The sequence below is a fragment of the Neovison vison genome, chromosome 11 (assembly GCF_020171115.1).
Source record: "Neovison vison isolate M4711 chromosome 11, ASM_NN_V1, whole genome shotgun sequence".
NCBI lineage: Eukaryota > Metazoa > Chordata > Mammalia > Carnivora > Mustelidae > Neogale > Neogale vison.
This window is the reverse complement of record NC_058101.1, coordinates 118,038,070-118,062,865: the sequence shown is the minus strand read 5'-3', so window position 1 is coordinate 118,062,865 and position 24,796 is coordinate 118,038,070. Positions and strand designations below refer to the sequence as shown.

The 24,796-nt window shown below is 40.3% G+C and overlaps 2 protein-coding genes across 2 annotated transcripts in view; one reads left to right on the top strand and one right to left on the bottom strand.

Moving 5' to 3' along the window:
• Positions 1–7,583: 7,583 nt before the first annotated feature.
• LOC122890286 (60S ribosomal protein L23a-like) lies at positions 7,584–7,928 on the top strand. Its single transcript, XM_044225963.1, has one exon. The coding sequence runs from the start codon at positions 7,584–7,586 to the stop codon at positions 7,926–7,928; it is 345 nt and encodes a 114-aa protein (XP_044081898.1).
• A 5,252-nt stretch (positions 7,929–13,180) lies between these two features.
• GPRIN3 (GPRIN family member 3) overlaps positions 13,181–24,796 on the bottom strand; it is a 75,331-nt gene continuing 63,715 nt past the window's right edge. The window contains exon 2 of the mRNA XM_044224504.1: positions 13,181–24,458. Coding sequence (XP_044080439.1) covers positions 21,996–24,347 — 2,352 coding nt within the window. The 5' untranslated portion in view covers positions 24,348–24,458 and the 3' untranslated portion in view covers positions 13,181–21,995. The remainder of the gene's footprint in view (positions 24,459–24,796) is intronic.

The following is a 24,796-nucleotide window of genomic DNA, read 5'->3' as shown; positions in this document are numbered from 1 at the left end:
GTGGCAAATAATGTGTAACATTGTAATACATGATATGCTATACACACCTGTAAGGTAATACACAGTCTAACATTTTATCCTCTGTCTTTTCCTGTTTTTATTTTTTATCTTCTTGACTGAACTCTATAAGCAGGGGTTAGCAGTTCATCTTCTGAGCTCCTATAGTAACTGATAATTGCTTTTTTGTGTGTGTTGGTTTGTTGTTGTTGTTGTTGTTGTTGTTGATTTATATATACTGTGTGTTTTATGGTTTTCCTATCTGGGAACCTCTGAATGGTAAGATCTGTGGATCATTCATGTTTCTAACACCTGCATGTCATATATGTGCTTGGTGTGGATGCTTAATTTATGTCTACTGAATGAAAGCGTGGCTCTTTTGATGTCATTTTGCTTAAATCTATTTTAGGTTCTTAGATTAAGATTCCGTTTGACATTTAACCTAGTGTAGAAAAATTCTCCCAATTAGAGGCAGAGTTGGTATGTCCTGTAAAGTTCTCAGAAGTAGATATAATCTACTTGAGAATTTATCTGCCAAGTCATCTGTGTCTGTGCTTATTTTTCTAGAATTTCTATTATTTTTCTGAGAGGGAGTATAAATATACTGTGTCTGTGCTTCCTTTTCTTCTTTATCCAGAAACATGTTTTATTACAATGTAACTCTTAGAAGATTAATCTAAAACCTTCTCAAAAGTAAATGATTATATTACATATAAATTCAGAATGACTTTAAGTATCTCAGTCCATATATCTGGCCAATATTATGAAGATTAGTATCTTTAGATGAGCATTTCACCTTAAAGGGGAAAATTTACACCAAGCTTTAGTTCTTTCATAAAGGAAGTTATAATTAAAAAATTTATACCTTCTAATCATTTTTTAAATTTTCTTAAAATATGCTCAAGGCTTGTTCATATATTTTATGAGTTATACTTATAAAGTTCATAAAAATTTTATAATTACTTATTAAAAACTATTGAGGGTAGAAAGCAATCCCATTTCTTTTCTTTTTTTTTTTTTTTAAAGATTTTATTTATTTATTTGAAAGACAGAGATTACAAGTAGTCAGAGAGGCAGGCAGGGAGAAAGGAGGAAGCAGGCTCCCTGCTGAGCCGAGGGCCTCAGAGGCCCCGCTGAGCAGAGCCCCACATCGCTGAGCAGAGCCCCACATCGGGGCTTGATCCTAGGACCCTGAGACCATGACCTGAGCCAAAGGCAGAGGCTTTAACCCACTGAGCCTCCCAGGCGCCCCAGCAATCCCATTTCTACAAGAGATAAGAAATAACTTTCAGGGAAGCAGATCCAAGACAGTGATGGAGGAAGACCATGCATTCACCTCCTCCCACAGACACACTAAATCTACACCTCCATATGGAGCAAGTCCTTCTTAGAAGAACCAAAGGCTGATTCAACAGCTTCTGCATGACAAACAACAGAGGGCCCACATGAAAAGGAGAAGAGATGGAGAAAGGTAATGATTAGAAGCGCAACCCTAATGCTATAACATGTAGTAGGGAGGGATGTCACTGATGGGCCCACACATAGACTTGCCTGCCTTGAGGCACACTGAAAAAACAGCGGTCTAAAGGGCAGCTAGGTTATCAGTGAAGGAAAACCATTTATTAACCCTAGGATACCTGCCGAATGGATGGAGAACTGTTAGATTTCTTTCTGGACTTGGAGGTGCTGGTAAACACCATTTTTAGTTCCCCCTTCACCTTGATAGCACATGTGCTCTAGGCCACCCTGCCTAAGCTGACTCTAGCTCCAGCCCTCCCATCAGAGCACCACTGGAGTAGCATGCCTTGGGACACGTTCAGTCTATATTTGCTCTGGACCCAGTTGTCCCACCAAGGCAGTGGTAGTGGGTTCTAGTGGGTTCTAGATTCTCTCCAAGCCACATCTGTTTTGGCTCCAGCCACCCTGCCAGGGTAGCACCTGTACAGCATGCCTGGCGACCCCCTGACCTGTGCCCAGTGCCCTTCTAGTTGCCTTGCCAAGGATGCCAGGCTCATGCAGGCTACACAGGGGACAAGCCTATAGAAGTCCACTCCTTCAAGACTTGGAGAGGTGGTTATTCTGCCCAATTCATAGAAACAAATGCAGAAAGTCAACATTATGAGAAGACAAAGGAATATGTTCCAAGCAAAAGAACAAGATAAAATCCCAGAAAAAGACCATAATACAATGGAGAGAAGTAATTTACTTGATTAAGTAGTTCAAAGTTAATAATCACAAAGATGCTCACTGGACTTGGGATGCGAATGGAGGAATGCAGTGAGAACTTCAAAAAAGAGATAGAAAATTTTGAAAAGAACCAATCAGAAGATTAGAAGAATAGAATAAATAAATGAAAAACACACTAGAGAGAATCAATAGCAGATTAGATGAACAAAAGAATAAACCCATGATTCTGGAAGACAGGATAGTAAAAATCACCCAGTTAGAACAGCAAATGAGAAAAATAATAAAGTGAGGATAGCTTAAGGGACTTCTAGAAAAACATTAAGTATACTAACATTCTCATAATAGAAGTCCCAGAAGGAGAAGAGATGGAAAAAGAAGGAGAAAACTTATCTGAATAAGTAATAGACTGAAAACTTCCTTAATCTGAAGAAGAAGACAGACATCCAGGTCCAGGAAGCACAGAGAGTCCCAAATAAGATGATACAAAACCAGAGGAAGGTACCACACAAAAAAGAAAATTATAGGCCAGTATTTGCACTGATGAACATAGCTGCAGAAATCCTCAACAAAATATTAGCAAACTCTATTCAAAAACAGATTAAAAGGGTCATTCATCATGATCAAGTAGGATTTATTCCAGGGATGCAAGGATATTTCAACATCTGCTTATTAATCAGTGTGACACATCACATTAGCCAAACAAAGGATAAAGACAAGGATCCCACTCTTGCCACTTTTATTCAACATAGTATTAGAAAGTCCTTGCCACAGAAATTAGACAAGAGGGCGCCTGGGTGGTTCAGTGGGTTAAGCCGCTGCCTTCGGCTCAGGTCATGATCTCAGAGTCCTGGGATCGAGTCCCGCATCGGGCTCTCTGCTCAGCAGGGAGCCTGCTTCCCCCTCTCTCTCTCTGCCTGCCTCTCTGCCTACTTGTGATTTCTCTCTGTCAAATAAATAAATAAAATCTTTAAAAAAAAAAAAAGAAATTAGACAAGAAAAATAAATAAAATGAATCCAAATTGAGAAGAAAGAAGTAAAACTGTTGCTATTTGCAGATGACATGATATTATATTTAGAATACCCTAAAGATTCTGCCAAAAAAGTGTTAAATCTAATAAATGAATTCAGTAAAGTTATAGGATGCAAAAAAAAATAATTGCATTTCTGTACACTAATAATAAGGTATCAGGAAAGAAATCAAGGAAAAAAAAACATTTATAACTGCCTCAAAAAGAGTAAAATACCTAGGAATAAATTTAACCAAGGAGGTAAAAGACTTGTACTCTGAAAACTCTAAGACATTAATGGAAGAAAGTGAAATGACACAAATAAATGGAAACATAAACCATGCTCATAGATTAGAACAATATTGCTAAAGTGTCCTTCCTACCCAAAGCAACCTACATGTTCAATGAAATTCCCATCAAAATACCAATGGTATTTTTCACAGAACTAGAAAAAAGAACCCTAAAACTTCTATGGAACCACAGAAGTCCCTAAATAGCCAAAGAAATATTGAGAAAGAACAAAATTGGACGTATCAGGCTCCCTGAATTCAGACTATACTACAAAGCTATAGTAATCAAACCAGTAGGCTACTAGTAGGAAAGCAGACACTTGAATGAATGGAATAGAGAGCCCAGAAATAAACCCATGCATAAATGGCCAATTAATCTATGACAAAGTAGGCAAGAAAATACAATGGAGAAAAGAGGGTTGTTCAATAAGTTGTGGTGGGAAAACTGGACAGTTACATGCTAAAGAATAAAACTGGAGGGGCGCCTGGGTGGCTCAGCTGGTTAAGTGTCTGCCTTCAGCTCAGGTCATGATCCCAGGGTCCTAGGATCAGGCCCTGCATCAGCCTCCCTGCTCAGGGGAAAACCTGTTTCTCCCTCTCCTTCTACCTACCCCACCCCCCCGCTTTTGCACTCTCTCTCACTCAATCTCAAATAGATAAAATCTTAAAAAATAAAAAAATGAAACTGGATCACTATCTTATACCATACACAAAATTAAATTCAAAATGGATAAGGACTTGAATATAAGATCTGAAACCATAAAACTTCTAGAAGAAAACAGGCAGTAAACTCTGACAATGTAGATTGAATAATATTTTTTTGGCTCAATCTCCTCAGGCAAGGGCAGCAAAAGCTAAAATAAATAAATGGGATTATATGGGGTTTACAAAATAAAAAGCTTTTGCACAGAAATAGCAACTGTCAACAAAATGAAAAGACAATCTATTGAATGGGAGAAGATATTTGCAAATCATACATCCAAGAAGGGGTTAATATCTAAAGTATATAAAAAACTCACACAATTTAAAAAAAAAATCCAAACCATCCCATAAAAAATTGAAAAAAATTAAAACAACAACAACAAAAATAAAAAATCAAAAACCAAAACAATAAATACAAGGGTTTGAACAGACATTTTCCCAGAGATCACACATGGATGGCCTAGGGACATGAAAAGATGATCAGTTTCACTCATCGTCTTGGAAAACAAATCAAAACCACAATGAGATATCACCTCACATTGATCAGACTGACTAATCAAAAAGACAAAAAATGACGGGAGTGGTCTAGAACATTAAAGAAAGGGAAACGTTGTATGCCGTTGCTGGGAATGTTGACTGGTGCTACCAGTATTGAGGTTCCCCCCCAAAATTAAAAATAGAAATACCATATGATCCAGCAATTCCACTTCTGGGTATTTAACTGAAGAAAATGAAAACACCAGTTCAAAGAGATATTTGCACCTTAATGTTCATTGCAGCATTATTTACAATAGCCAACGTGTGGAATCAACCTAAGTGTCCATTGAGATAAAAGGATAAAGAAGATGTGGTGTATATATACAATAGACTACTACTCAGTCATAAAAAAGAGTGAAGTCTTGTCACTTGTGACAACATGAAGGGATCTACAGGGTATTATGCCAAGTGAAATAAGTGGGACAGAGAAAGGACAAATGCTCTATGATTTCACTTACTTGTGGAATCTAAAAAAAACAAAACACCACAAATAAAAAAAGTAGAAGGAGACCCATAAACACAGAGAATAAACTAGTGGTTGCCAGAGGGTAGAAGGTGGGATGGGCAAAATGGGTAAAAGGTAGTGGGAGGTACAGCCTTCCAGTTATGGAATGTGTAAGTCATGGAGATGAAAGGTACAAGCATTGGGGATTTAGTCAATGGTATGGTACTACTGTTATATGGTGACAGATGGTAGCCCCACTTGTGAACATAGCAGAACAATAAAGCAGTCCAAAATATATGAAGAAAAATGGTAAAACTGATAGTTCCATAATAATATTTAGAAACATCAATACCCCACTTTCTATAATGAATGGAAAAACTAGAGCAAAGATCAATAAGGAAACATAGGACTCCATAATAAAGTGAAAATTCTCACTTCCAGAATGGTATATATAATATAGTATATTATTAAGTTTTGAACTTGAGAATATCAATTTCAAGTAAATCACAGGCTCATAACAAAGCAAATAATATTCATCGTCTGTGACATATAATTCTGTTTATGGGTAAATATTTCCTCTATATGAACCTCACATTTTTCCTCTGTGGAACAGCTTAATAACCTGTGGTAGATGTAGACAGACCTAATAAGGTAATTTGCAAAGTACTATCTTTATAGCCCTCCATAAACGTTTAGGTTAATACGCATATTATTACTAAAATAGTGAATATGATGAAGCATTGCAGAGCGTTTTGCAGAACCCAACAATTAAGAATACTGTCCAGTAAAACAAACAAACTCCCCCCAAACAAGAAACAGCTTTTAGTTAATTTGTACAACAGTACTTCAGGTGACATAAAATAATGCCTTCATACACTGAGATCTTTTTTTTTTTTTTGTCCCCTGAAAAGGATAAGTAATTTTATAGTTTCAGTAAGTATTCTTATTTTTTTGCAGCCTTGGTGTACAACTAATTGTTGTTGTTGTGAATGTGAGATTTGAAAAGAAAATGGATATTTTGGGACACCTGGGTGGCTCAGTTGATTAAGTGTCTGCCTTCAGGATCCTGGGACTGAGTCCAGAGTTGGGCTCCCTGCTCAGTGGGGAGTCTGCTTCTCTCTCTCCCTCTGTCCCTCACCCTGTTCATGCTGTCTCTCTTTTTCTCTCTCTCTCTCAATAAATAAAATCTTTTAAAAAAAGAAAATGGATATTTTGATAACATAATTTATTTTTACTTCCTTCCTCCCATTATACTACTTAGAGGAGATATATTTGAGTAAAACATTTTCTTCTAGAAGTAATTGTTTCCCTTTTTTAATACTCCACCCTTGATGTGGGAAGATCTGTTACTTTATTAGTGGTGCAGCAAAAAATTTTCCAGTAGCAGAGTTAAAAAAACTTCCTAAGGCCTAATGGAAGAATGAGTTAGGTTGCAATGAGAAAACCATTAAGCTTTATTGAAGTAGTATCCCATATCCTGTCATTAGCATGTCATGTATAGTAAAGCAGCCATAGTGAACTAGTTAGGTAAATAGATGATGACACCGGGCTTGAATGGCCTTCGGTCATGCTGCCACCACTAACTAGCTATATGTAATTAAGCTCTCTGCACTTCAGCTTTCATGTGTAAAATGGAAAGGTAAATAGTAATGCTGACATCATAGGGATACTGTAAAGAGCAGTAGATAGTGTATATAAGAAACTCAGAATAATGACTACTATATAGGAAACAATATACCTTAGTTATTCTTATTGATAGAAACTGTCTAGAATACAAAGGTATAATCATTTATATACAAATTTAATTGTGAGTAATGGCCAAATAATTCTAACTATCCTTTTTTGTGAGTAGGGAAATTGAGTCTATAATATCTTCAAATGTTTATCCTAAAAGCCTTGAGATAAATACTAGGACCTGGAGACATCTTGTAGAACCTATCTCAGCCTATTTCATACCAGAAGGCTTCTCTTTTACTGAGAATGACACTGTATCATACAGTAAAGAAAATACTATATGCCTATGACCCATATTATTTAACCAGGAAATATTTCTCAGATTAGAGTACCATCTCTGAAGGTAGTGACAGTAATAAAGCAGTAATACCCGAAGCTGAAGGGGCAGAGCAAGAAGCCAGCCCAAAGAGAGAAATTTATCTGAAATCTCGTGTTTTATCATTTAAAAATGGTGCATGTTTATTTATTCGGCACAGAGAGACAGAGGAATCACAAGTAGGCAGAGAGGCATGCAGAGAGAGAGAGAGAGTGTGTGAGTGAGTGAGGAGGAAGCAGGCTCCTTGCTGAGCAGAGAGCCCTATGTGAGGCTTGATCCCAGGACCCTGAGATCGTGACCTGAGCCAAGGCAGAGGCTTTAACCCACTGAGCCTCCCAGGCGCCCACCTGTAAATCCCTTTTACAAAGATGGTGCGGAAAGCTAAGATGGAAGCCCCTGCCCCTCCCAAAGCCGAAACCAAGGCAAAGGCTTTGAAGGCCAAGAAAGCGGTGCTGAAAAGAGTCCACAGTTACAAAAAAAAGATCCGCACATCACCTAAGTTCCGACAACCCAAGACTGCGTCTCCGAAGGCAGCCCAAATACCCTCAAAAGAGCGCCCCCAGGAGAAACAAGCTTCATCACTATGCCATCATCAAGTTCCCCCTAATACTGAATCAGCCATGAAAAAAATAGAAGACAGCAACATGTTTGCATTTATTGTGGATGTCAAGGCACAGGCACCAGATCAAACAGGCTGTGAAGAAGCTCTATGACATTAGCGTAGCCAAGGTCAACACCTTGATCAGGCCTGATGGAGAGAAGAAGGCATACGTTCAGCTGGCCCCTGACTATGATGCTTTGGATGTTGCCAACAAAATTGGGGTCATCTAAGCTGAGTCCACCTGGCTAAATCTAAATACAGGTTTTTTTTTCATGATAAAAAAATAATAAAAATAAAAACGGTGAATGTGTCCTTTGACTCCAGTATCAATCGCATTCTGGTAGGAAACACCTGGCATTTTCAAACTGGGTAACTGAGAAGAATTTTATAAAGAGCTTGTATACAAAGGTGTAGGTAGGTTTTAGGGTGATCATAAAGTAGTACCACGGGTCCAGTGACAGGTTGGGGTCATGTATGTCACTCCGAGGCCTGCGGAGACCAGGAAAGGTAGAGTAACCACAACCCAGCCTAGTGGGAAGATGTGCCCAGTAGGGGTTCTGGCTTTGTGCAACAGGATGCAGACAACACAAAGCACCCAAGGAGGGGTATCCGGGACATAAATGTCCTGCCACCCATCTCCAGCCTGCACCTCTGATGGGGGAAAGCAATGGGCATGGCAGCACAGCAAGGGGCCTGGTGTCTCCGCAAGTCAGCTGGTAAGTGCACACAGAGGACGCAGAAGGCTGAAAGCTATGGACAAGAATAAATGGTAGATCTCTGGCACATCTACGCGCATTTACGTCTGCTCCGACATTCAAGTGACTAAGTACTTACCCACTAAAACTCCCACCTGGCGTTTCAGGAAAAGTGATCCTCAGGGTAAAAGGGTTTGTGTGTCCTGGTTCGGGTAGCATAGAAATGAATTCTTGCCTGCAAAGTTGATCTTTGGCAATTTTGAATCCCACACTGGGGGCTGTATTTGTTTTCTCTTGCTGGGTAACGAATCACCAGAAAGTCAGCGAATGTAAGCAGTGCATGTTTGTCACCTCACAATTTCTGTGCTCAGATGTATGGGTGCAGCATTTCTGGATTCTTCGGGATCCAGACGTGGGGCTTGCCTGACAGGAATCAAGGTGCTGGAGAAGGGCTGTGGTGTTCACCTGAGCGTGGGGCTTCTCTGCCGGTGCTCCCTGGTTGCTGCAGAATTGATTTCCTTGTAGCTGTAGAGCCAAGGAGCTGTTTCTCTTTCAGCTACCAGCTGGAGACTTCTCTCAGCTCCTACAAGGTGTCTGCAGTTCCTTGCCACGTGGCCTCCATTTGAGGTTGGCAACACAGAATTCTTGTTTCCTTACAGGCCTGCTGGAGTGGGTCTCTCTGACTTCCGGGACCAGCTGGAGGAAAACTCCCCCTTTAAAGGGCTCATGTGATTCTGCTACATGCAGATAATCTATTTTAAGGTCAAGGGATTTGGGACCTGAACTACATTTATAAAACCACTTCACATCAGTGATTGATTGAATCACAGGGGGGACAGTGTGTGTACATCGGGGGGCCAAGGATTTTGAGGATCGTCCTGGAATGTTGCCTACCACCGTGGGCCCAAATAAATCAAAGTGGAATCACCTGCGACTTTCCTGCTACAAGCAGTATTTTCTGTTCACACAAAGCTTCATTATTAGTGACATCTTTTATTTCACTTTCAGGGGATCCCCACCTAGATTCAGCAGGTACAGGTCACTCCAAATTTTAAATGTAGTCTCAACTGAAATTTAAAATGCCCAGTCTCATGGAGTCATCCTTATTTTGTTTGTAATTTAAAGTTCTCCTTTTGTCAGCCCCACAGATCCGTATGAAGAAGGGGGTCGTGACTGGGATTCTTGTTTCTTTCTACCCCTTTGAGATTCTAATTCTGCCAAGATAATCTGGTTGAAGACCAGGGAGAGAGAGAGAAACAAAGTGGACCTGAGAAGGTCCTTAGCAGGTGTTTACATCTAACCTCTCTCCTGAGCTGTCTGAAGATTCCTTAGAGAGCCTTCCCCCTCCAGTCTCTCCTTCTCCTTTAAATGTGTGTGTGCAGGCTCAAGTGCACACACTCCTTCACTCCCTTCTTCACTCACCTACACACATCGCCGGGGATCTCCAACTTGCTGATCGGCTTAGTGCAGGCTGAGGTACTATCTTCCAGCTCTTGGACATAAAGCTCCTAACTCAGCCCCCAGACATTTGGAGGGTTTCCTCCAACAGCATTCAGCTGTGGGGGATAGAGATTTGTTAGTGCCATTGAACAAATTTTCATACATTTATGATGCTTGCCTAGAGAGTTTGATAAATCTCTCTGTTGTCTTGTTCATCTTTTTGTAACTGATTTGGAGATGCTCCTCCTAGTTTTCTAGATTCTAAGTACTTTGTTAGACACATGACTTAATTTGCATATGGAATCTTAGTTATCTAAGTGTTAAATTTTAGTGTAAACTTATCAATTGTTTCCCTTTTCTTTTTTTTAAAGATTTTTATTCATTTATTTGACAGACAGAGATCACAAGTGGGCAGAGAGGCAGGCAGAGAGAGAGAGGAAGGGAAGCAGGCTCCCTGCTGAGCTCGATCCCAGGACCCTGGGACCATGACCTGAGCTGAAGGCTGAGGCTTAACCCACTGAGCCACCCAGGTGCCAATTGTTTCCCTTTTCCTTCTTTTTTTTGAACGGATAATATTTTTCTTAGCATTTAACTTTATATTTTAAAAATCGTATCTAATGTGAGAAAGTTATACTGAATCAGAAATCTTTTCCTAAATCTTAAAAGATCTGGCAACTCTCAATGCTCGAATTTATTATCCTCATTAAAAACAAACAAACAAAAAACCCCAAAAAACCAAATGGGAGTTCCTTCCCCTTCTTCTCCCTCTTTCTTTGCTTCAACTTTATCATTTAATGTAAAAAGTCTGGTATTTTTGCCATTTTCTTCTAGTTGGTAAAGGTTTTATTTATTTATTTATTTATATTTTATTTTATTTTATTTCTTTTCAGTTGTTTTGCCTATGTTATTCAATCCATGCAATTTTGCCAGGTATCTACTGCTACCCTCAATTTACAGATGAACACACTGAGCCTCACAAAGACTAAATGACTTGGCCAAGGAATTTAGCCTTAAAGCTGAAATTTGAAACCAGATTTCCTGGTTCTAAGCCTATTTACCACTATATCCCTTTGAACATCCAATTTATATGTCTCATGTATCTAATCTGAAAAATAATTGACTGGAAAACAGTGTGCATTTATTTATATACAATGCCTCCCAAGAGTGAAGACTTCAGGCAAAAGAGAACATAGATAGGGGCTCCTGGGTGGCTCAGTCAGTTAAATGTCTGTCTTCTGCTCAAGTCATGATCCTAAGGTCCTGGGATCGAGCCCCGCACAGAGCCCCATATTGGGCTCCCGCTCAGCAAGAAGCCTACTTCTCCCTCTTCCACTCCCCCGGGTTGTGCTACCTCTTTTGCTGTGTTTCTCTCTGTCAAATAAATAAATAAAATCTTAAAAAAACAAAAACAACAACAACAACAACAAAAAACCCATAGCTATAGCTGACAGGCAAATACTTTCTAGCCCTTTAAGAAATCTTATCTTGGGGGCTACCTGGGTGGCTCAGTGGGTTAAAGCCTGTACCTTTGGCTCAGGTCATGGTCCCAGGGTCCTGGGATCCAGCCCCGCATCGGGCTCCCTGCTCAGCAGAGAGCCTGCTTCCTCTTCTCTCTCTCTCTGACTGCCTCTCTGCCTGCTTGTAATCTGTCTGTCAAACAAATTACAAAAAAAAAAAAAAAAGAAAGAAAGAAATCTTATCGCTTCTAAACACTTATAATATCTTGGACAATGACATTCCGCTTAGTTTTTTTTTGTGTTTTTGTTTGTTTGTTTGTTTTTTAATGGCAGGCAAGGTTTCTGTGTAGTTTGATTGAGAGGTGTCAAGTGGGACTCCAAAAAAGATGTAGGGAAATAATCATCCCTGAGATGCCAATACTCCCACCAGAAATCTTTCAAGCACTTTTAGCTTCCATCCTGACAGTTTGAATTTCAACTATGTTAGTCCTCTGTGATATATTTAGAAAAACTGTCTGTGGAACATTAAGATAGTTCTAAGGGCCCAAAGATTTTAGAACTCTGTGCATTAGCAGACTGATGGTCTAGGATGGCATTGAGGAAAACTCAACAATGTTGGTATTTATGAATTCATTGAGAACGTGGTAGACTGAATGTGATCCCATGTGGTTTGCAAAGGCAGATTCTTCACAGGAAACAAGAGGTATCTTGAGTTCACAATCAGTCCAGTGAAGCCAGACTATGCTAAGAAGGCTGCTCTTGTGTTCACTACTCAGCATTAAAGATGTGGGTGGGTGAGAACAGTTGGCTGGAAATGACACCTAATGACACAAACACCCGGTTGGTGGGACAGAAACCGCTACAGGCAGAAGACAAATTCTCTCGGCCCCTCTGAGGACTTCTGTGGGGTCTAACTTTTCCCCAAGTAGTCCTTGATCTTTGGAGATGCATGGGCTTTAATTTTGCCAAAAAGGAATGTCTATGTATACCAGGGTTACATCACAGCAGCCCTATTTTAGGCCGAAATAGTGGATATATTTATACCCACAGAGTAGTTGGAGCTTTTGAAAACAATCGTTTATAGTTCATAGAAAATTTATTAAATCGTTTCTGAGAGTTGAGATTCATAGACCCTCTATGTCTCCCACTCTACAGTTCCTTGGTAAAGATAGATTCAAGGAGGCACAACGGGATCTAAGTATAGTGTTAAAGTTTAATGATGGTTAGTTAGATTGGAGGACGCGGCTGGGCTTTCTGTCTTCTAGGAACTTAGATTGCAGGAACCCAACTTATTTAGGTGGGAGTAAGCAGAAAGCCTGGAATTACATAGCACGTTCCTGGGTGGCTCTGGGCAAGAGGCAGCTACGTCTAGTTGTAAGACGGTGTCAGCCTGGATATAGGTGCTCCATGCTGCGGCCAAGAGCAGATGCATCCTGTACCTCCACCCCCTCTTGTAAATTTCCACGGATATTGAGCTCTCATCACTGTCACCAAGCAAGATCAAAAGTACCTATGCACACGTACGCACTAAATTAAGAGCAGGAAAAAAATCACTGCTTCTGCTGACCTGCAGGTGTTGTTGATTGTAGGGGGATTCTATTTTAATTAAAGGGGGGGGGATAAAGCCTTTCATTGTAAATACTTTCAGCTCCACTGCAGATTTCTAGAAGATGTGCATCCTGTTGAAAATCAGTTGATTCTAAAAATCCAGAGCTAAAAGAACATTTTTGACAGCAGTGGCAAAAGCAATAACAACAAAAAAAGTCAGTAAATTTTCATTTATATTATGTTTATTATGGAAAATGAAATGCAAAAAAATCATACTTAAATTTTTTTCAGGGTAAAACTAAGTCATCCATTAAATTTCCTTCCTTCCTTCATTCAAAAATCAAATCCAAAATGAGAACAGAAGTGTATATAATTTCAAAATCTTGATTTATCCTTATATAAACCTTAAGATTCCATCTTTTTCCTAGAAATGTAGGATAATTCCTGCAGGATGAGGGCTTTCTTGAATAAACCATTTTATGACTTTCATATATAGACATCATGAAAAGACATAGATTTAAATTCTAAAATTGATACATTCATAAATGGAATTCACTTTGAATATTACTGTTTCTTTAGAGATTTAGCACTATACTTTTGGTCTTTCTCAGTTGAGCATTTATACACATAAATGATTTTCACATTGACAGCTATATAGTTTTTCTGGGTGGCATTTAAATTAATACACATATTCCAAAATAATTACATGAATTTATCTTTTAAGCAATAGGAAATATTGACAAACATGAAGATTTTAGGTATCCTGCTCTTATAAACAAGTATGTTTTTAGCAGTTAAAAAACACAGCTCCAGTTGTAATTGTAGTGTTATTATTGGTTAATCTTTTATTTTCATCTATGATATAAAGATGGCACATTCATTCTCTAAAACATAGATTTGTATTAAATATTATTAACTTTCTACTGAGAAGTGGTTATTTTTACACTTTGCCACTCAGAATTCTCTATTAATGGGAACTCTCCTATATCCATTTCGATCTTCAACCTAATATCCAGCCAACAAATTTTGAGTGTCAGGAAATCAGGGTCAAATTTGATTAGATTTTAGGAACCAGATCAGAGTTTTTATCTCTAATAGAGTATTTCCTTTTAGAAAAAATGAGAGAAACTCAAACATCAGTTCGCCAATTGGAATTGTGGTAAATTGACAAATGTCCAGTGTTGATGTTTCCTGGCTAATGTCTCTCATCTCGTTATCTAGTTCACACAGCATTGCTTGTTATCAATAATAGTAACTTATTTGAGTCCATTTAAGGAACTCCTGGTTGTTCATATTCTATTATCCTACCAACATCGTCTGCAGTTTTTAAAAAAATTTCACTCTGACTTCTCTTTGGCGTTGCTAAACATTGTTTTGCCAATCTCAAGAGAATGCCTACGATCATTTTCCACTTTAAGTGATTACACACTGTTTTGAAATCTAGGGACGGTTCTCTAAAAAAAGGTAGGGCTTTTACCAGCATGTGCAAATAAGTGTACAAATGGAGCCTACAAAACATTAATTCTCCCTAGTGTTTGTCTTTACCAGATACAAAGTTAGGTGCATGAACAGTAGCATCAAACCTTTGAAGCTGCTCAGGTACCAGTCTATGCCTGAGTGAGACACTGACTGGATTTTCATAGTGAGGCTCAGCTTTCTGAAGCACCAAATCTGCTACCTGGGAGTATAACACCATTTAATGGAGAGTTATTTGATTCAATATTAATGTATGTAGAACAGAACAGTCATGGAAAGATGCGGTTTCCAATTAGTTGTTTTGTGATTTTAAATATGAACAGTATGAATAAAATGCATTTATGTGTATGTGTGTATATATATATATATATAAAGCTGTGTAAGCTATTTACAGTTATGCCATGTATACATTTTTATGTGCAGACAATGAAAATACTCATTGATTAGCCCTTTTGAGGCTTTTGAACAACTGTTTCTTTTTCCTGCTTTCCTACGACTCCTTGAGGATTTAGATAATTCATACAAGGTATGTACACAATCACACCCATAGTATGTACATCCTAGTCACACACTAAACACAGAAAGGATGTGTGAGGAATGTAAATCATCCCAGCGGTCAAAGAACTGACCTTACCTGTGACAAATGGCACGGTTAATTAAGCTGGCCTATTTAGTAACATGCCAGTGTACAGCCAATGTATTCAGCCTTTGAGATAAGTAGGTTATCGACTTTCAGAGATGATTAAAAGAAACAAACAAACAAAACAGCCCTTTCTGACCTTCAAAAATGAAAGGACAAATTCTGTTACTGAATACATACACACACTTCTGTTGGCTTTATTCATGTTTGTACATGTGCCTACTTGATGGCAGAACTGGGTTTTGAAATGGGACACAGCATGTGATTTTTTTTTCTACACATAAAAAGAGAAAACCAACCACTCACAGACTGTACACACTTACAAAATGTATTGACGCACCACGACCAGCTATAGTATTATGCACAACATACTGTTCACACGTTAGTACAGCAGAGATAAGTACATTTGGAAATTTAGTAATTATTAGTATATTTCCCTCTTGAGTTTTCAGGCCCTGTTGACCTTTCTCAGCCTCAGGAAAAGCTATCTCCAGATGTCCTGAAAAACAAAAATTAGTCTCTCCTTTCCTCTAGGGATGGCAGAGCGTGACTGTAATACTGCTGTCTTCGGATTTACCAACATAGTTTCAAGAGGTGATGGAAAAACATTATGAAAAACAATTCTCTCAAAGATGTGGCCTAAAATAAATGCTAAGGAATCTCAACTACAATCATGAGGAGATCCTGATAAACATGGGTATGCCCCTTCTACCCATTCAGCACAGTTTGCTCTATAGGTAGTCTTTATGGGATATTAAAGCAATGATACGAATCAGAAAAAAATTTACGTGCTTAAAAGCTTTGTTAAATAGACACTTTAATTTTTTAAAGTAACAAAGAGTAATGCTAGCCGCAACATCAAAAAGAAGCTATAATTTTCACCCTGCAAATAAAAGGATGACATCCCCACATCATAAGAGATCAAGAAGGAAGTTAGCACTTCTCTCCCACTTTTTTCTTCTTAGCACACCTAAATCACTAGGGTATTTCTAATCGTAATTATCACCATGCTGACTGGTCATCAGAATCTTTTTCTGAAGTGTAAAATATGTGACTTATTCCTACAGGTGTGCAGCCAATTGATTCTGAGCTTGAACTGAAAAAAGACTTGATGAAGGATTAGTACTTAGAAACGCCCATCTGAAACACCATTTTCTGTAAGGCATTATTTGAGGCCCCTTTTGAAAAGAGTACTCATGTTTTAGTTATTTTACATTTGGAACCCATTTTTTTTCATAGCTAAGGCTGGTAATCCTCTAGGCAGAGTTAAGTGGGTTTTCTACACCCAAATATCCAGGAAGAGTGATTACTATGTGTCTAACCTCTCCGTTTCAATGAAATTTCGGTTTGGAGCTATCTTGAATTCTAAGCTCGCGAGACTTTTTGACTCCTTTTTGTCTTCGCTAGCACGAAGACAGAGATGTCGACCGTATCCCTACTAATGCTCACCGGTGCTGTACCTCTGTAATGGAGCTCCTAAACAAGTATTTCTAGCAAGAAAGCACAAGTTATGCCTTTGCTTATTTTATCCTGTGGGTTACAGTCAGTCTTCATGGAGCAAACCATATTCTATGATGGAGTGCCCATAGAGATGCACTTGCTGGTATTAACTGCCTCTTTTTGGCACATTATTGCTTGGCTTTAATTTCATTTTCAACAGTCTTTATTCTCAAGATAAGTATCTGAGATATCTGGGTCTTAAAAAAAAAAACAACAACAAACAACAACAACAAAACACCAAACTTGTGAATAACATCTTGTTGCACCATTCTGGCCTCCAAGGTCATTTCACCAAGGCCCATGGTGATTTAAATGTTCTTTACAATTATCATCACCTTGATTTAACTGATAGTCGACAGTAATTTTTCAGGATTTTTTTGTTGTTGTTTCTATCTACATGTATATACAGATATACTGGATTTACTTTGAGAGAGGTTATTTGGTTGTGGCAAGTAAGTAGTTTAGCTGGTGAATGTTCACAGTTAAGAGTAGCTGTAATGACCTCTGGCAGATGTCACTGATTACTTGTGAGACAGATTTTTTTCCACCTCAATCCATCTTCATTTATGTCCTTGGTCATCACAAATCAAGTTTATCTTAGTTCTGTAGCCAAGGAAAAAAAATTTTCCCCCCAAGAGTAGGATAAAGTTCATGGAAATGTTTCAGTATTTACAAGACTATATTTTTACCCTTTTGCAAAAGTGTCTAAAATTTTGTAGACATCCTTAAGCCCATGTGTCTGCACAGATGACGGTTGTAATTACTCAGCCAGTTGCAGAATTTCATGAAGAAGGATATAGTTACAAGAATGGACAGGAGATTCAGTGTATCACCTGTTATTTGCCAGGTGGCAGCAGCTGACCCACATTTGGAGAGATTCAACCAAAAGGTCCACACACAGCATCAAAGAACATTGCTAACAGAAAACAAAATGCTCAGATATCAATATAAAATAGCAAACACTGAAGCAGACACAGACAAGACTTCTGATTCACTGTGTAGACAAAACAGGGGTGGGGACAAGATGGTCAGCTCATTTATCCAAGATACTGCTCAGTTCACCCTGTTATTATCACAAAGGGAAATTCACAGGCCTCATTTCTCAAATACCACTCAGGACAAAGCAGGAGAGAGTAAACAGCATCATTTCCATGGCAGCATTGTAGACAATGAGTAAATCAGACCAGTCGAGGCCTACCCATGACTGCAAAGGCCCAATTTTCAGTAAAAACACATATATGTATATGCAAATCTTATCCTAAGGTATTGTTTTCTTTATACTGATTCTTAAAAAGTAGACAAGGTAGACAAGGGAAGTGGTGAATTATATGATACTAGAAATGGACATTTTTTTTTAACACTTGCACAATACGTAGGAGGAATAGAAGATATTTTCTCACATTTTGGCAGCAAACAGTAACTAAGTGGATACAGCAAAGGCCAAACAATTTACTTTAACAGCACACATACATATATTCTCTGTAAACACATTTTAAAGTCACATTATATTATAATCTTCATGTGGTATATACAGGTACTCCCGGTATGATGGGAATTCCTAGAAATGAGAGGAATAACATTGGAATAAGCGAGGAACCATAAAACCTCAAAACTCTCAGAGGCAACCCAAAGTCATTTTCTTCTTCTGTTATCTACCTTAAAATGGCAAGCTCCTATCAAGGATTTGGTTCCAAAATTCAAACTCTAGGGTATATGATACACATGCATATTCACTACAGTTTATTTAACTTTTGCTCTGTAAGCAGTAACATGAAGAATACTGGTATCCAAAATAACAATTATCAGACAATTCTAAAGATTTAGAAATCATCAAAAACTGAGTTATATTCAATGCAGCTGAACTTGTCAAGCAGGAAAACATACCAATATATTTTATAAATACTTCATTTTGGACGCAAACAAAAAGGTTTCTTTGACCTAACAAAATGTTCAACTTATGCCATTGGTCCAAAACACAAATATAAATGAGGATTTTACTACGTGTAAAGCAGTTGGTCTGTAGCATCAAAGCCAATAATCCAGAAAGAGATGATTAGGAAAGCACTGAAGATAAACATAGGATAGCTGAAGCAATGACATATTTCTTATGGTCATTAAAATAGAAAAAAAAATCAATATTTAAATTCTAGTATTTACTAGGTAAGCCATATAGCGTCTGAACATATTAAATGTCTCATTATCTTCCAGGCACTGTGTTCTAAACCCATCTCTCTTATGCTACTGGCTTAAGAAATATTTTATATTTATCTACCCAATAAGGTATTTCCTCCATATATTTCAATGACTAAAAAGCATTCAGGAGGAGGAAAACATCTAAAAGAAATTAAGGATAAAACCAACTTTTAACCTGGTATGTGTCATACAGGTAAGGTGAGAATAGAGCCAAACAAGCTCAAAGAATCTGCCACAAAAACCGTTTTCCACGTTCATTTGTTGGATGAACCTAAAGCGTCACGAACGCCTTACTGCATGTCAATGCCGTGTCACAGACTGAAGGGAGGGAAAATCTTCAAATCAAGGTTTTATGTGGTTGAGTACTCAGGGTATCCTATAGCAAAAGCAGGGCTTATCTTCAAGAGGCTCCTTAACTGGCCATTTGATGGTCCATTTTATTACTGTTTTGAAAAGCTGTTCCTTCCTTAAGAGTCAATAAACAACCAAACAAGAAAGGTTTCCTCCTATTCTGTGACAATCCCTGGAGTGGGGGTAAAGGAAAGGTGAAGAGTTAAACCATTAAAGCTTAAGAAGGAAAGGCTAGTTCCAGTACCAAAAAAACCCGGTTAGAGGTACTTCATCAAACGTGAAGTCTTAACCCTGAGAGGCACCACCGCAACGCTGAATTTAGTTTTAAGTAATTCAGTGTAATTTTCCTAATTTGTTTCCTGTGCGACAAATGCCGACAACTCTCAGGCCTCTGCTTCATCTTTAATTTGAACTATTTATAATTTTTAAACTTCACAACTTATAAATTTAGAATTACAAATTTATAAGTTAACTTGAGCTCTTTATAATTCATGTGGTGACACCAAACTCATGAAAATAAATATTATTCCCAGATGCTTGAATTCTTCTTTAATGCCGGAACAGCCTGTTCTAGCCACTTCCCGGCAGAGGATTACCTGGGGCCCACCCGTCTGGGGCGGGTACTGTTGACAGCTGCTACTGTGTACACAGGGTGTTCTCCGTGCATATACAGCATGGAGGCCAACGTGTGAGGGAGACAGGCAGGGAGGACGGGCTCAGAGCGAGACTAGAGCCTGGCAGAGGGATCTCCAACAAAAGCCACAGGAACACTACTACGAATGGATATTCAAGGCCCAAAGAGAGTTTTAGACTAAATCTCTCATCATTAATAGTAATGTGATTGCTAATTTGATGGCAATTTCTATTTCAGGTACTGTTCTTAATAGAGGCCAATTGGTAAGAAACGGAAAAACGCACCTCATTAAAAAATTCATTATTAGTTCCAAGCATAACAACTGTAATTTTATTTCTGAGGCCCTGGGAGCACTGGGACTGGAGCCTTTTAGGCGGTCTTCATATACACTCCAATTGCTTCGCAAGAAATCAACGGCTATATATTAATTTGGGCTGTGCCCAGTTTAGCATGTGGGTGTTACAGTTCAGGTATGATTTTACCCTATATATGCAGAATCTGCAAAAGAGAATAATTAAAAAAAAAAAAAAAAAAAAAAAAAAGAGGCCAAAACAGAAATTGTGAGCTTCCTGCACCAATGGCATTTGTAAGTTTCCACAGAGAGGGAATACATGGCCAGACACTCTTTTCGGACTCATCGAGGGGAACTAGCTCAGGCAAGGCAACCAGCGAGCACCCCTTCCATGCTAAACAATCTGATTTTCTAATGCAAGGTGGACACCAGCGATGTCCCTGCAATGAATCTAGGAGGGGAAACTTTTCCAGGGCTCTATCTCATTTCCCTCTTCCACACTCTCTCAGTTCTCAAGCCACTGCTGATCGTCCAGCCCGGTGCCCTGGCAAGACAGTCCTGGGCGAGAAGGACATGCTCCTCTTCCGGAAACAGGTGTGGGCTGAGCTCCAAACACATGCCTATGTTCTCAAAAACTATAGACCACCTGACGCTCAAACCCTGTTTTAGTGAAGGCCTCTTTTATTGGATTTGAAGCATGAGATAGGATGGTATTTCTCTTAAAACCAGTAAGTTCACACAGGCTACCTTTTTACTACAGATTAGAAACTTGGCAATTACATGATATTCGTCTACATAACAAAAACTGTGCGGAAGCTTCTGTTCTATTTGGTGTCGACTACATTTTCTATTAGACGCTACTATTGAACAAGTAGCTATTGACCAAGCAAGTCAAAAGAAAGATAGAAACTGCAGCCTGTTTTCAGGAGGTTAAATTAAATATATTGCTTTTGTTATTTTTTTTCAACACAGAGAAGAGAGTGTTTGGTAAACTGGCTGTTCATAATTCTTTACTGAAACCTTAATACTCTCAGTAGGACGTTTTTGGAGGATACCTGTACAACACAAACTTTAGTATTATTAATAATTCAAGGACTCCTTCCAAGAATTTGGTCGATGTACTTCCTCTAAAGAGATATGAATTTATTCCAGTCAGAATCATAGAGCTAGCTGCCCCTTGCCTTCCATGCAGGGAAATCTGTATATACAAATTCATGTTTTATGTGGGCGGTATTCATAGTCAAAACTTAGCTCATTTTCCTAACGTAACTTCTTTACATTTATTAACGGTATAACAAGGTTTACAAAAATAGCTATCTGCAAATGTTTACAAGTATTAATTCATGTTTGGTATTTTATGCATTTAAATGATTTTAGTTAATGTCATCTGGCCTAAGAGTGAGTCAAAATTTGTTTCACATTTTTTACCTTTTAGTTCTTATCATCTATTTAAATTTTGTGTGGTAGTGGCATTCTTACTGCAATACGACTAGAGAGTCTAACAGTGCTTTTGCTTATAGTGTTTTTGCTATTTTTAATATTAAGCAGGGATTTTAGTGGAAATACCAGAGTGTGATAAATTGAGGCAGTAATTCTAAATGACACGCTTAATGATAATGCTAGTTCCAGAAGCAACATCATCATAATAAAAAAAAAAACCCAGTGAATATTACTTCCTCTTAATTAAGGTCATGAACCTTCGGTAACACTTCTTTCTTTTCTCTTGTCCTTTCTTGTGAACTGAACTATTTTCATTCACGGAGCCCTAAACAAAGGACCCAACAAAGCCATAGCCATTATAGTTAATACTTGCTATCTCTAACTGGTTTCTCTCTCGAGAAAAAAACAAAAAAACAACAATAAAACAACAACAAAAAACTAAGTAAGCTCTGACATACACAGACACTTGGGAATACCGTAACTGTGCACGAGGGTTCCCATACACGTTCCCTTTCAGTCTAACACAGAAGAAGGGGCGGGACGAACACAGCAGTTGGGGCGTCGAAAGTTCTGCAACATGGACTGCAGGACGCTGTGCTGCCTTCCTTTGAGCTTTTTGTTGGAAGAAGTGTCTGAGGAAATGGATCTCCGGGACTGGCTGCTCTGAGCTTTGATTAATTTCTCGTGTTCCCTGATTTGTCTTTGTAGATGGTTCTGGATGGCGATGCCCAGGGACTCTGGGTCCAGGGAGGCACCATACACCTCCCAGGTCATGCCCTGCTCGTCCCACACGACGTCCCTGACACGCTTGGACTGTTTCAACTGCAGCTTGGCGTCGGCGCTAAGCTGCTTCTTCTTCTCTCCTGGGGTGAGTCCCACCTGCGCGGCCGCCGCCGTCACGTTTAACTTCTGCTCCTTGAGGAACTCGCTGACGCGGCTGGCCCTGCGGGGGCTGGCTTTCACCAAGCGGGAAGGGGTCCTCTTGCCGGAACCTGGGCTGGAGTCCCCCATGGAGTCAGCCGGCAGGCTCAGGCTGGTGGCCGTCTTGGTCTGTCTGCTTTCTTCCAAGGTACTGTCCTGGTTCTTCCTGACTGGGGACGGCGTGGGGCTGGCAGCGGATCCAGCGCCTGCACTTTCTTGAGATTTAGGGTTGAGCAGCAGGGTCTTGGCCTCTGCCCTTGCCCTGGCTTCGAGGCTATTGGTGCCCCGACATTCCTGCTGTTTTACTCTGCACGGAGACGCAGGCTCTGTTGCCTGTCCTTTACCAGTGGGATCCATGCTCCGGGACGGGTCATCTTTGCTGGCAGGGCCACAAGAGTCAGAGAGTTGGCAGTCTGGGTTTGTTTGGGGACCATCTGTGGTTTTCACTGCAAACTCAGATGGCTTGCTTTCAAATTTCCCCGATTCATGATTTGTTTCAGTCTGACTTTCTGCGCGAACAGAAATCTGGTCAGTGGGGCTAGCTTTCTGGGAGCTAGAGTTCACGTCCGAAAGCTGTGTGGAGGTGGACTCCTCCCCCGTTGGGGCCATGCCTGCTGACCCCCCATCTTTCTTGCACATATCTTGAGCCTTGCCAGATGACACAGTGATCGCGGAGATTTGAAGGACCTCCCCTGGGAGGCTCCCCAACTTACAGTCCCCTTGGCAAGCCGTGGAAACTGCCGCCGTTGCCTGGATGTGCACCTCTGGCATGATGCCAGGGCGCTGGCTCGACTCCTGGGGGGCTAGGAGGTCGTCAGACAGCTCCAGCGTATGGCTCCCATGGCCACTGCTGTGGCAGATGACACGCAGCTGCTCCTGTGGTTCCCGACACTCGGGAACGGGTATTTCCTTTAGGAACGCGGTGAGGATGCTGGGGCTGGTGGAGACGGACCTGCTCTCGACACTTGCCACTGCCTGCACCTCAGCGTCTTGCCGAGCCCTGCTGGCAACCTCCGGGACCTCATCGGCAGCTTGATTGGTCATTGTACTTGCTTCTTTGAACCTTGACACCTGGTGTTGTGTAGGCAATGGCACCTTTCCCAGATCTGGAGGAAACGTGGACCCTTGGCTAGTGAGGTGGGATGGTTGAGGTGTCACAGAAGTCATGGCCTGGCTGTCCGAGGTGGTGGCAGGGCGCTGTGTATGTCCAGAACACCCGTCTTCTCTCGCTGGAGACTCACAGGACCTTGTCTGGGAGTCGCAAATGGCTCCGGGCCTCTCCCCTTCAGGTCCGCCTCCAGGAGAGGAGGTGTAGCTGAACACAGACGTTGATGTATTTGCAGTTTGCGCCAGTCCCTGGACTATTTCTTGAGAGGGAAAATCACAGGGCACTTGGGCTTTGCTGTTGCCCTGGGTGCTGCCCACAGGACAACTTGACTTTTCAGGCTGCTCCCCGTCTGAGGTTCTCCGGGTTTTCAGCAGCGTATCATCAGGTCCTCCTGAGGGGCTGGCACTAGGCTGGTCGCCTGGGATGGCCTGGTGGCTGTGTTGATTGGCTGGCATTGTAAATGCTTCGTCTAGAACATCCTTTCCTGCTGCAGAACACGGCGCTGGTGCTGTGGGCTCGCTGCTTCCTGGCAGCTGGGTATTGCCAGGAGAGTTGCGTGGAGGACACGCTTTTTCCACCTCACTGAAGACACTGGGGGAAGACATGTCCGGCGGGGTGGTCTCATGCTCAAAGGCCTGCATCAAGGCCTCAGCAGCTGCCCTGGGGCTAAGGACAGGCCCTTCAGGAGGGCCAGAAAGGCCATTGGTGTTCTTACAGAGGAGGGCAGGTCGAGACCGAGGTGAGGCAGGCTGCACTTCTTCTAGATCCTCTTCTTTTCCAGAAGCTGCAAGCAAGGACGTTTTAGCCGATCTCAAAGGGTCAGGTACGGTCCCCATGGAATTCTTCAGGAAAACCTCAGCACTCTCCCCGGAGCTGTCTCCCTCTGGGAAAGCAGTCTCAGCTCAGAGTGAAGACTCAGTCAGGGATGATTCCTCTGAGGGGTCCATCTGCGAATGAGGGAAATAGTATCATTAATATGGTACAGCATGTAAAGCCTGAAAATACACCAGCTGGTCATTTGTGCCAGATCTTACAAGCACATTGAAATTTTCTCCTATATCTGTTGATATAAGAAGAGATCCTAGGAAGAAAGATTTTGTATATTTGAATTATACAAGTGTTATTTTGGTGCATAGTACCTGCTTACATCCCATTGCTGTGTAGCAAACAGGTTTTTAATGTATTTACCTAAGCATATGGTAACGACCCAAAAGTCATTTGTGTAGTCTGATTTACTGCTACCAGAAAATCCTATAAAGCTACTGTAATCAAATCAGTAAGTATT

Excerpts from the sequence above, each read along its gene's own strand:
- LOC122890286 (XM_044225963.1), top strand. The coding sequence starts at position 7,584 with ATGGTGCGGAAAGCTAAGATGGAAGCCCCTGCCCCTCCCAAAGCCGAA.